The 13,353-nt window shown below is 40.9% G+C and overlaps 1 protein-coding gene across 1 annotated transcript in view; it reads left to right on the forward strand.

The window, feature by feature from the left end:
• DNAH8 (dynein axonemal heavy chain 8) overlaps positions 1-13,353 on the forward strand; it is a 325,600-nt gene that overhangs the window by 208,606 nt on the left and 103,641 nt on the right. Inside the window, exons 74-78 of the mRNA XM_061398067.1 lie at positions 3,855-4,010; positions 5,658-5,840; positions 10,287-10,392; positions 12,184-12,436; positions 12,542-12,732. Coding sequence (XP_061254051.1) covers positions 3,855-4,010; positions 5,658-5,840; positions 10,287-10,392; positions 12,184-12,436; positions 12,542-12,732 — 889 coding nt within the window. The remainder of the gene's footprint in view (positions 1-3,854; positions 4,011-5,657; positions 5,841-10,286; positions 10,393-12,183; positions 12,437-12,541; positions 12,733-13,353) is intronic.

Consider the following 13,353-nt stretch of genomic DNA (forward strand, 5'->3'; position numbering starts at 1 on the left):
AAAGAGTCGGACATGACTTTCACCTATACTATAAACTTGGGCAAATTCCCAGAGATGGTGAGGGCCAGGAAGGCCTGGCGTGCTGCAGTCCATGGGGTCACGGAGAGTTGGATATGACTGGGCAACTGAACAACAGCAACAACTCCATAAACTTCTTGTTAGATTTATGGTTTTATGCCATCTATATGTTTTCAGCATTTATTGAATTAAAGTGTGTAATCATTACAGGAAAAAAAAAAAAAACAACCCAGAAAAAATCATGTGGTCATCTTGATAAATGCAGAAAAAGTAAGTTGGTAAAATCAAAACTTCCAGCAAACTGAGATTAGGAGAAAGAGTTAGTGGCTCAGTTGTCTCCAACTTTTTGTGACCCCATGGACAGGAGCCCCCCAGGCTCCTCTGTTCATGGAATTCTCCAGGCCAGAATACTGGAGTGGGTAGCCATTCCCTTCTCCAGGGGATCGTCCCAACCCAGGGATCAAACCTGGGTCTCTTGCGTTGCAGGCAGATTCTTTATCATCTGAGCCCCAGGGAAGCCCAAGATTAAGAGGGCCCTTCCTTAATCAGATAAAGAGTATTTACAAAAAGCCTACAAGAAACACCACATTTAGTGGTGAAACAGTGAAAGATTTCCTTCTGAGATCAAGACTGCAGGCACGGGGACATTGCCTATTGCTCTGGAGCACCCCCCAAGATTCTCCCACCTAATTAAGACTTCAATCTATGTTGACTTAGAAAACTCAGGAAAATCCTCGCAAAGATCAGAGAGTATAAGTGGAGGGGAAGAGTTAAGGAAAGTGGGGTTGATGGGAAAGTAGCTTCTGAGGAGCTGTATACACAGAAGTGCATGAGTGGTATGTACCAGTCTTCCTCCTCCTGAACTCAGCCTCCTGGATCCAGCTCAGCTGTAACTTGTTCCTTATTCCATTCCTCACTCCTCTTGCCTCCCCTGGCTATTGATCTCCCTGCTCATCTTAGTCTTATTTTTTCTGATTGTGGCTTTATTTCTCCATTTAATTCATTGATAGTCTTCAGTCATGTTCTTCCCGATACAGCCTCATCCCAAGAAGCTTCCTGAGGAAGTAAAAGAAATATATCAGACATACTTCCTTATTTTAAAAACCATCAACTGCTGGGACGTACGTAAATTGAACTGCATCTTTTTTACTCAGACAGCATAGTATTTTTCTGAATATGTGGATAGGCATATGCACAAACACACATAAATGAAAAGAAAATGAAGCAAAACCATCACTTCTGTGCTCGGTAAGGAAGGCAAAATGAAAAATGAAACATTTTATAAATGAAAAACAAAATATATTGGGCATGTCCAGGGCTGCATTCCACCTTGGCAGCTTTGCCAAGGTCATCTTCAAAGCCTTTCCAGCACCTAGAGCTCTGACTTCTGAATAAAGAATGTATTTGCTTAAGTCCCCTGTGAAGAATTCACTGAGTGAAGACCTAGTTCCAGAGTATCTGTGCGGGTGATACAGGCTCTCATGTGGCCGCCATACAGTATTCCTCCATGAGAAAAATCAAGTGAATCCAACCCGAAACTATAACTCCAAAATATTACTTCAAGTTTACAAAAATATTAAAGGTGGTTAAAAGATAATTTAATAAATCAACAATTTGAAAATTATTTCTTTAATTGCTATATTAGTCAGGGTTTTTCAGGGAAACAGAACTGAAAGGATATCCAGGTACAGATACATAGAAAGAGATTTATTATGAAGGGGTGGCTCATGGGATTATGGAGGCCGAGAAGTCCCCGATCTGCTGTCTACAGGCTGGAGCCCCAGGAAAGCTGGTGGTGTCGTTCCAGTCCAAACCCTGAAGGTCTGAGGACCATGGGAGCCAGTGGGGTCAGTCCCAGTCCAGTCTGAAGTCCTCAGAGTCAGGAGCTGATGTCCAAGGGCAGGAGAAGATGGATGTCCTAACCTATGCAGAGAACAAATCGGCACTTCCTCCAGCTGTCTGTTCTGTTCAGGTCCTTAATGGATTGGACAGTGCCCACCCACATGGGCGAGGGCCATAGTCTTTATTCAGAATGTCGACTCAAACGCTAATCTCTTCCAGAAACAACCTCACAAACACACCTTGAAATAATGCTTGCCAGCTACCTGGGCATTCATTAGCCCGATCAAGTTGACACATAAAATTAACCATCACACTTGGGAAAGACATCACAAAGACAGAGTTTGCTTCTTGGGGAATCGAGAAGGACAATTACATTCAGTCTTCTTGGGACCTTATTTCATCTTATTTAAATACGCTAGTTAAAGCTCTTTGTTTGGATTCATTTACCTTATCAACTTATAGTGAGGTCTTGCACAGCATATCATGTACATAAATAAAGCTGTCCATCTAGGGGGGAAAGTTCCATCGTGTGCAAGATTTTCTGTTCTTAGTTATTTCTGTTTTAATCAAAACAGGACAAAGATAGACTTATTTTTTATTCCACGCCTTTCTTCATTGCAAGTGAAAGACAATATTTTTAAATTTCACCCTCTTAATCACCTGATATCTCGGTGGATCTTCCTTTTTAATTTTTTCTTCTGTTTATTTGGCTGCTTGTGGCATGAGGGATCTTTAATTTTATTTTAATCGGAAGCTAATTACTTTACAATATTGTGGCGGTTTTTGCCATACATCGACATGAGTCAGCCACAGGTGTACATGTGTCCCACCATCCTGAACCCCCCCTCCCACCTCCCTCCCCACCCCATCCATCTGAGTTGTTCCAGAGCACAGCTCTGACGCCCTGCTTCATGCACTGAACCTGCACTTCATATATTTTACATAAGGTAATATACATGTTTCAATGCTAGTCTTTCATATCGTCCCACCCTTGTCTTCTCCCGCGTAGTCCAAAAGTCTGTTCTTTACATCTGTGTCTCTTTTGCTGTCTTGCATATAGGGTTGTCATTATTGTCTTTCTAAATTCTTAGTTCTTAGTCCTTGGATAGAATCCGTGCCCCTGTGGAAGCCCAGTGTCTTAACCACTGGACCACCAGGGAAGTCCTCTCTTGTATCTTAAGATCAGCACTCACAGTAGCATAAAGGCAATAGTTGAATTCAGAGAATAGAGGATAAGAAGGTGGAGAGTTGAGGACTGAACCTATGGGAATCCTCACACTTAGGCAGAGGGAGAGATCACTGGAGAAGTAAAGAGTTCCAAGTCAGTTGGCTAATGCAAAGATCAACTAGCCCAGTTGGGGTGTTTTAACTAATAACAAACATTGATCTAAAAATGGAGAACCCCACCAGACATTCAGAATCCTAATTTTTTTTTAATGTAAGAATATTTTAAAAATGTATAGTCTGTTAGGTTGATTTTATGCAAAGTACCATATTCTTATGTTATGTCACTGTTAGAGACAGAATTCCCGGATGAACCTTAGGTTGATTCAGTATGTCATTTCTGACATCCCTATGCTTTTTAAAAAATCACTTATTCATCTCATAGGTGTCCTGAGAAGATAAAGTGAGTATCATAAAAATGCAAGTTAGTTTGCTTTCTTTGAATGATTGTAGCTATGTAAGTTTAAAGGGTTAATCCTTGATTACCTCTCTTCCACCTGCCAGAGCAGAGCTCTGACTTCCAACTAAGGAATGACCTTTGTTTCTCTTTCAATCGGAGAGACCCTCATTACACACCCAGGGCTTCCACAGAGTCGTGACCCTCCAAGTTTTGAAAATTATGTTTTGTTTGTTATTTTTATATTTATAATTAAAGCTTCCTGTACAGTCCTTAGAATTCTTAGTCCTTTGCCCAAATATCTCTGGTTTCCGCTCAGAAACAGGCACATTCTTTGTAACATTTCTGCAGCAATGAACTCTTTTATTTTTAGGTAACCTCTTTGAACCATAAATATTTCCGCACACACCTGGAGGACAGTCTTTCCTTGGGCCGACCCCTTCTTATTGAGGACATCCGTGAAGAGCTGGATCCAGCCCTGGATAATGTATTAGAAAAGAATTTCATCAAGTCAGGCACCACTTTCAAGGTGAGCTTTGAAAAAAGAAAAGAGCAATGGTGACATCTACTTATCTTTTGGAGCACAGCAGCGAAGACAGTTTTCTTCAGGTGGTAGCATTTGACGTGCTGAAAGAATTATTTCCAAACTCATATTCAGTGTTTCCTTAAAAAAAAAAAAAAAAAAAAATATATATATATATATACACACACACACACACAGGGGCGAGAACAGTATCTTGCTAACAATAGCCATTTACCTGAAACTAAACAAGATCTGAAGGAAAGGCATCTGGTGATAATGATATATTATTGTTACACACAAAATATGTATATTTTAGCAGCTCTGAGAAAGGTGGTTTCCAAACCATGTATACTTCTATACAGTAAAACCTGTGTTTCCTCACTGAATAAAATGGCATTTTTAGTAAAGTATAGGCACATTGATTTTATTTCTCTATTAACTTTCAATTAAAACTCATGAACTTTGCTGGAAGCAGTAGAATATGGTTTCTGATGATTGGTGATAACATGAATTGTTTTCAATACAAGTGTTTCTTTTTTAATTGGTTTCATTCTTTACTTTTAGTTTTCTTTGGTTTTACTGAATGACAGCATTTCTGATCGAGAATTTTTTGCTCTGAATAACTTAATTTCATGAATATCAGTGAATAAGAATGCCAATTTTCTCATTAAATATAGATTTATTTAGAGGAATGTTCTTCATAATGTGAATTCCTTCAAATGCCATATTTAATATGCCAAAGGAGGTTTTAGTACATCCATTCCTGAAAGGGCTTTTAAAAGACCCAGATTCTTACCTGCAATGTGAAGGCCATGATGCCTGAGAATTAGTGCCTTAGTGATGTGGTTTTCACTCACATGCAAGATTAATATTAATTAAAAATTTAAATCATTTAAAATTTTAGAATTTCCACCTGAGTTTTAGTTAGCAAACCCAGTTGTTTTTGATACACTGAAAATTGTTATGTTTAAGCTAAGTGTTATCTGAGGAAAAACGTTGGCGTTTTTTTCCTCTGAAAGTTTCATTAACCCTTTCTCTTGTCAAATGTGCTTCAGATGACTACGAAATGCAAAAAGAAATAGCACTTCTTATAAACACAACAAATTTCTGTAGTAGGAAATTTCCTCAGGTGAAGAAAAGCAGTCAAATCTTAGACATGTCCGAGTTTTCCTTTATTCCAGGAGCCCCCAACCTCTGGGATCTAATGCTTGATGATCTGAGGTGGAGCCAATGTGATAATAAATAAATAAAGTGCATAATGAATGTAGTGTGCTCCAATCATTCTGAAACCACCCCCCTCCACCCACCCAGGACATGGAGAAATTGTCCTCCATGAAACCAGCCCCTGGTACCAAAAAGGGTTGGGGACCACTGCTTTGTTCACATTTGTTTTGGATAAATTTTTTGTTTAATTTTCTTGGCGTCATGGCTAAAATCATCTTCAGGCAGAGAAAGAATTTAAACCACAAGTTTAAATTATTCTAAAAGAATATGATCTATCATATAAGTTCAGTGATTAAAATTTTACAACTGGTTTTTGTAATTCATTCAAGTTTCACTGCATTGACCTTTGGTAAATTCTCTCCTAAACTGAACCCAAATTCCTTGTCTGCCCTTTAAGCTGTGTGTAATTTAATATTTGAATTGATGTAGGTGAAAGTCGGCGATAAGGAATGTGATGTCATGGATACATTTAAACTTTATATTACGACAAAGTTACCAAATCCTGCCTTTACCCCTGAGATCAATGCTAAAACGTCAGTCATTGATTTTACTGTTACCATGAAAGGGCTTGAGAACCAGTTACTAAGGAGGGTAATTCTAACAGAGAAACAGGTAATGATTTCTCAAGGTAAAGAACTTCTGCTTATAATAAATTATAATAATGTTTTAATGTATTAGGAAATTGTTGAATGTATGGAAAGGAAAAAATGAAGCAAATCATATTTACCTTTGTTAGCATAAATATTTGTTTCTCAGGTCCTGTTGAGAAATCGTGCAACTAATCTCTTTTCTGATCCCTGAAAACACATGTGCACACACATGCCACTCTCTACTTCTGACTTTAAGGCTTTGGGTATATTGACTTTCGTATCTACAGCCCTATAGATGAGTAATCTTGAGTTTCACCTGAAAAATTCAATGAAATGATGATCCTGAAGAAAAAGAAATTGCTCTGGATGAGTATTAGTAGTAGTTTTAACTGCTGCTGCTGCTAAGTCGCTTCAGTCATGTCCGACTCTATGTGACCCCATAGACGGCAGCCCACCAGGCTTCCCCATCCCTGGGATTCTCCAGGCAAGAACACTGGAGTGGGTTGCCATTTCTTTCTCCGATGCATGAAAGTGAAAAGTGAAAGTGAAGTCGCTCAGTCGTGTCCGACTCCTAGCTACTACACTGCAATAGTAATTGATATACTTGGCTATAATTGATACTATCACACTCTAATAACCTAATGATGTAGGGAGCCTTACTTTCATTTTAGTTAAATAAAACTTATACTGAAGCAGAGAAATTAAGTATAATTGAGAGTTCTGATAAAACAAAGAACAACGTAAAGCTGGAAAATTTTAAGGGCCTGATAAGCTAAGTTTTAAGATAAAGCTCAGAAAACATTAAATGTTATATATAAAATATAATTTTATATATTTTTATTGTATAAAATCTATTTTCATAAAATCTGAGAAAGTTTATATTTGCTTAAATATAACTAATTTTAAGGGCTTTCTAGGAGAAGGAAATGGCAACCCACTGCAGTGTTCTTGCCTAGAGAATCCCAGGGATGGGGGAGCCTGGTGGGCTGCCATCTATGGGGTCACACAGAGTTGGACACAACTGAAGCGACTTAGCAGCAGCAGCAGCAGGTGGTGCTAGCGCTAAAGAACCTGCCTGTCAATGCAGGAGACATAAGATCCCCGGGAGAAATGGCAACCCACTCCAGTATTCTTGTCTGGAGAATCCCATGGACACAGGAGCCTGGTGGGCTACGGTCCATGGGGTTGCAAAGAGTTGGACACGACTGAAAGCGACTTAGCACATAGCATATAGCACAACTAATTATAGTATTAAGGGTTCAAGGAGAAGGCCAGGTTAGAAATAGTAATGGGAGGGTGAGAAAAAGATTGGCAGAAGAAAGGAGGAAAAGAAGAGACATGAATAGATGGCAACAGATACAAAGGAAAGATTCAAAAAGGGAAAGATACTGACACCAAAAAAATAGAGGGCTCAGTAAAATGAGAAGTAAAATCCCATCTGGTTAATAAGAAATGGCTGACTTGGGGCAAGCCCTTGAAAGACAGCCAGTGTAGTGGGGTGAAAGGGGCCCAGTCTCAGCTTCCCCTCTCATTAGCTGTGTGATCTTAGTTTCCAAAAAAACGGCCCAGGGCTTATGCAATCCAGAAAGGGAAGTCTCTCACTTCTAGACTCTGGCAGAGAGCATAGGCCCCTCAGTTCACTGCCTCTGTCACCTCTTAAGGCCGCATGGTATCAACTATTGAAAATCAGTCCTTCCTTCTTGGTCTACCTGGTGCTGCTGATCTGTTTTGATGTTGCCTCATTGGTTCAGATCCCCAATGAAAGCTTCACTAACTTCTTAAGGAGGCCATACCGCTGTCTAGGGTACACTCCTCATCCCCAGAGCACCCTAAACCCACTCCTCCGGGCCTTAGCTTCCTCTTCAAGAGAGGTGCTAAGGTATTCATACCAACCTTGCTGGGAAAAACACTTAGTCTGCGATGTTTGGAGGGTGTATTTTTTTTCCTACATAAACAATGCATTCTTAAAATTATACTTTGAAAATTTTTTTCAAACTTTCACAAAAGTTACAAGACTCATCTATGAACTCTCATGACATGATGTTTAACCTTCCTAACAATCTTGCTCTTATACCCCGTTTTTACAGATGAACAAATGGAGACCAGGGAGAATAAGGTCTTAACCATAAGAGTCCATGGACTTTCCACCCTGCCAAACCTCGTAGATAAGCTGTACAGGTCATGCTGTAAAACTCACAGGTGCCCACTGTGCCACAATGCTTCTTTTTCCATATCACACTGAAAAGGAGGCTAACAGGATTTCATCTTGTCCACACATGCCTATACTGCCACCCAGGGGGTGACTGTTTTAATGCAGGCAATTCATTAATTATTCCCCTTGGGCTTCCCTTGTGGCTCAGATGATAAAGAATCTGCCTGCAATACCGGAGACCTGGGTTTGATCCCTGGGTTGGCAAGATCCCCGGGAGAAGGGAATGGCAACCCACTCTAGTATTCTTGCCTAAAAAATCCCATGGGTGAGGAGCCTGGTGGGCTACAGTCCATGGGGTCACAAAGTCAGACACAGCTGAGTGACTAACACTTCACTTCACCGCAAGTACAGCCATGATCTTATCACTAACCCATCAAATACTCCCAAACCACTAATACAATGGCAGTATACACTAGCATTGGAGTTAGGGGACAAGGGCATTAGGCCTGTCTCTGCTAGCAACTGTGCTCAGTTGCTTAGTCGTGTCTGACTCTTCGCTGCATTTTAAAAAATGAATGGGTAGGAGGGAGTATCCCTTGTGGTCTGGTGGTTAAGAATCCACCTGCCAGTGCAGAGGGCGTGGGTTTGATCACTGATCTGGGAAGATTCCCACATGCCAAGTGACGACTAAGCCCATGTACCACAAAAGCCCGTGCACCGCAACTACTGAGCCAGCACTCTGGAGCAACTGAAGCCTGCGTGTCCTAGAGCCCATGCTCTACAAGAGAAGCTGCTGGAATGAGAAACCCGTACCCGCAACAAAGAGCAGCCCCTGCTTTCCACAACTAGAGAAAGCCCACGCACAGCAACAAAAACCCAGGGCAACCAAAAATAAACAAATCCATCTTTTAAAAAAAATGAATTTAGGGGGACACGTTCCTGCCCTCTAGATGCTCAGAATCTGGTTGTGATGCCAGCCATAGTAGATGTACAGATGACTGCCATGCTGTGGGTTTTCATTGATAAATTGATTTAGGAAGAATTTCTGGAAGTTTTTTGAGAAACTTTCTCAAATAAGTAGTTTAAAAACACATTTTAAATGCAGTTCTAAGTATACTGTGATTCCATGTAAGATCAAAAAAGAATGCTGTGAAGACTGCTTTTGAGACAATTTAATTTACTCTATATTTAGCATGAGTATTACAGTCATGTTACATTTTCTGAATTTGAAAATTGCACTGTGGCTGTATAAGAGAGTGTCCTGTTTCCCAGGAGATATGTTTCAGTTTTTAAAGGTAAAGGATGATGACACATGCACACAGTTCGGCAGCAATAATTATCACAGAGGAGAAATAATGGTAAAGCAAAATGGTGTTTGATGAATCTAGGTGAAGGGTATATGAGGGTTCATGGTACCAGTCTTGTAACTTTTCTGAAAGTTTGAAAAAATTTTTTCAAAGTATACTTTTAAGAATGCATCACTTATGTAGGAAAAAAATATACCCTCCAAACATCTAATTTAGCCATTCTGATAGAAGGGATGCAAAACAATGGAAAGTGGATGTATATTGGCAACTGACTATGTCAGGTCAAGTACCTGGTGTTCCTGTAGTCAGGTCCCAATTCAGAAGCTCCGATCACTTGAGTATCTATTCGTTTCTTGGTTTTAATGCCTCTTTGTTTCTGCCCTTTCTGACTGCAAATAAAGTTAGTATTTCTCACTGAGGGCGGTATGTGGGAACAGGGCCAAGAGAACGGGACACTCTGATTTAAATAAATGTAGAGGTGGAAAAAGCCTGGGAAGAATTATTTTAGCAGAGTTATCCCATGCATGCCAGTGTACGTGCTATGGAAACTTAATGCTAGTGGGCATAGTTTTTTTTAATGGTTAAGAGAAACCAAAATACAGATTTGACTAACGATAGTGTCATTTGACGGAGAAGGCAATGGCACCCCACTCCAGTACTCTTGCCTGGAGAATCCCATGGACGGAGGAGCCTGGTGGGCTGCAGTCCATGGGGTCGCTAAGAGTCGGACACGACTGAGCGACTTCACTTTCACTTTTCACTTTCATGCATTGGAGAAGGAAATGGCAGCCCACTCCAGTGTTCTTGCCTGGCTCGTGTCCGACTCTAGCGACCCCATGGACTGCAGCCCACCAGGCTCCTCCATCCATGGGATTCTCCAGGCAAGAGTACTGGAGTGGGGTGCCATTGTCTTCTCCGTAATAAACACTAGTAAGTTGGATTTGCCATAATAACTGATAATTACACTTCTGATGATATTTTTTGTTTTGTTTTGTTTTTTTAATAACAGGAGTTAGAGTCTGAGAGGGTTAAACTTTTGGAGGATGTGACTTTTAATAAGCGGAAGATGAAAGAACTTGAAGATAACCTCCTCTACAAATTAAGTGCTACAAAAGGTATTGTGTTATTAAGAAATAATCACATAATGGATTGTGGATAGATTTCTTGTGCCCTCTTTTCAATGCCCTCATGATTATAGATGTCAGGAAACAGTTCAGTTATCAATGCAAAAACAAGCAAGGCAATTTCCATCTAGATATTACAGAGACTGCAGGGAATCTGATGTTTAAATTAGCAACCGGCATCTGAGCATTTGATAATAACACAGTTTTCTTGATATAATTGCTTTCTCCTGAGAAAAACAAGGGCTCCCAATACAGCTAGGTAACTCATAATAGGCTAATTTGCTTGCCTGAAGGAAACTAATGCGCTCAATCTTTTTTTGTGTGTTTTTCGATCAGTTCTTTCATTTGGTGTTGAATAGCTGTTACCACAACGGGTTTTGATGTATGTAATCTTGTCAGAGAGACCTGAGCAGCCAGGGCTCAGTCACTCTTGACTTGACTGGACCTCCCACTTAGCAGTTGGGGTAGGTTCACCTCTGGGCAGTCAGGTCATCATTCCAACCCCTGATTTGGGGATATACTGTTCTGTAATAGGCAAAATACAGCAACCTAAATTCTATCGTTCATGAGCGAACTAATAATAAATACTTCAACTCAGTGGACGTTAGTTTGAGCAAACTCTGGGAGATAGTGAAGGACAGGGAAGCCCTGTGTGCTGCACTTCATGGAGTCACAGTCAGATGAGACTTAGTGACTGAACAACAGCAAATGAACGCTTTCCAGAAGCGCCTGAACTCTTGGATAACCTCCCAGAAGCACATTAAGTGTTACTCTCACAACAGCCTCTAGCACGTTAAGGTGGCTTCATGGCAAAGGTCTTTATTTGCCTTAATTGCACTGCTTGTGCCGATGAAGATGCCTGTCTCTTGGTCTGTGACTTCTCCCAGCCATTTGAACGGATACCTCTGGGCACTGTAAATATTACCAAGGACTGACTTGAGGGTTCCTCCCCCGATCCAGCCAAGAGTGTACTGGATCAAGACCTCTTTCCTGTGAGATTAGTCACAATTTGGACTTCTCTTGCAGACCTAACATGCCCATGAGAGCCTCTCAGCACCTTCCAGTAGCATCCACCTGCTCCCAGGTGGGCCAGAGCTTCGCACTCTGAAGATATCCTGACTGTCATCTCAGCACATCCAGAGCATCTTTCTGTGCCTTAAAACTGAGTTTATTGTCATAGACATGTTTAGGTCTATTCAGAAGGGTAAAACTGAAAACTAAATGCTGAAAAATCAGCATTTTTCTTCCTGGTCAGACACTTCCACTGTCCCCTAACTTACTAGAAACGTAGGAGGATCAGAGTCCTCAATGTCAAGGACTGTTGGACAAAAGCAGGAGTAGAAAGTGTACAGCTCACCTGCAAGCTAGTGGGTAATGTTTGGGTCAGCCTGTGCTGTGAGACAAATGGGACGGAAAAGCCCACGATGCCATGAGGGCACCCAGCAAGATGATAAAAGAGGCAACAGCACCGTCACATAAAGAACAGCTGAAACCGCTGGGACTGGTGGGAGACATGAGTTTTCTTTAAACATTTGAGGAACAGACATGTGGGCTATCTTGAGAACTGCCTTTTGCACATTTTCAGGCTGGAATGTTAGAACGAATTGAAGCCTCAGATAGATAGCTGGACTAGAAGCCTTTCCATGTCTCAAGATTCACCTTTCCACCCTGTGGGCTTTGAAGAAGTCAAGTTGAAAACTAACGGGATGATTAGAGAAGTGATGCATCTCTCTTTGTGAATTTCCCATCTCGCGTTCCCCAGCTTTCCTCTTTGGTTTTCAGGTTCCTTGGTAGACGATGAATCTCTCATTGGTGTCCTCCGCACCACCAAGCTGACAGCCGCTGAAGTCAGTGAAAAACTACACGTAGCTGCAGAAACGGAGGTCAAGATTAACACTGCCCAGGAGGAGTTCCGGCCCGCGGCCACCCGCGGCAGCATCCTCTACTTCCTCATCACGGAGATGAGCATGGTCAACATCATGTACCAGACCTCGCTGGCCCAGTTCTTGAAATTATTTGACCAGTCCATGGCCAGGTGGGGCCTCACTACCTAACTACCTCCCCCCCAACAAATTCTGTGTGTATTCCTACTCTCTTAGAAATAGATTTTTACTTCTTGGATTTTTAAAACATATTGCAGGTCTGAGAAGTCTCCGCTGCCTCAAAAGAGAATTACAAATATTATTGAATATCTGACCTACGAAGTTTTTACATATTCTGTCAGAGGCTTGTACGAGAACCACAAGTTCCTCTTTGTACTCCTCATGACCTTAAAGATCGATCTTCAGAGAGGAACTGTGAAGCACAGAGAGTTTCAGGCTCTCATTAAAGGTGAAAGGCTTGGGATGTGGATGTACTATGTAAAGGAGATTGCTTTTAATATGCTTTTTGATGTCCCGTAGACCCATTCTTGTAATACACAGAGGCATTAAGTTCTGTTGGAAGTGAAGTTCATTTTCCACCCCCTGATTTCTATTCATTTTGCTCTGGTTGCTCAAGATGACTTACTTCAGGTCTGTGTTAACTCTGCGATTTTTAGCTATGTCATTAAGTTTCAGCTTTGTTGTTTAGGATTAGGACATTCAAATGCCAAAAGGGGAAATAGTGATTTGGCGGATGAGCTTTCTACTGCAAGAGAGCATTTCCTTAAGCAGGGGATTATAGTGATGTTATAAGAGTGTAAACTTAAAAAGAAAGCACACTTGTATTTCATATTTAAAGTGAATCCTATACATTGCTTACCTGCATGTTAAAAGTATGATTAAGAAATGTAAATTATGGGCGTAGGTCTGGTGAGATCTTTACAACCTCCAGACATTCTTTTGATTCACTGAAGAGTATATAACTCCATTGCTAACACTAGCAAGCGGGTACTCTTTCTACCCCCTTCTGATGTCTATGTCAGAAGCTTTCTCTATCTCTTTTATATTTTAATAAAACTTTATCACACAC

This window comes from Bos javanicus, chromosome 23, assembly GCF_032452875.1.
Source record: "Bos javanicus breed banteng chromosome 23, ARS-OSU_banteng_1.0, whole genome shotgun sequence".
Classification (NCBI taxonomy): Eukaryota; Metazoa; Chordata; class Mammalia; order Artiodactyla; family Bovidae; genus Bos; species Bos javanicus.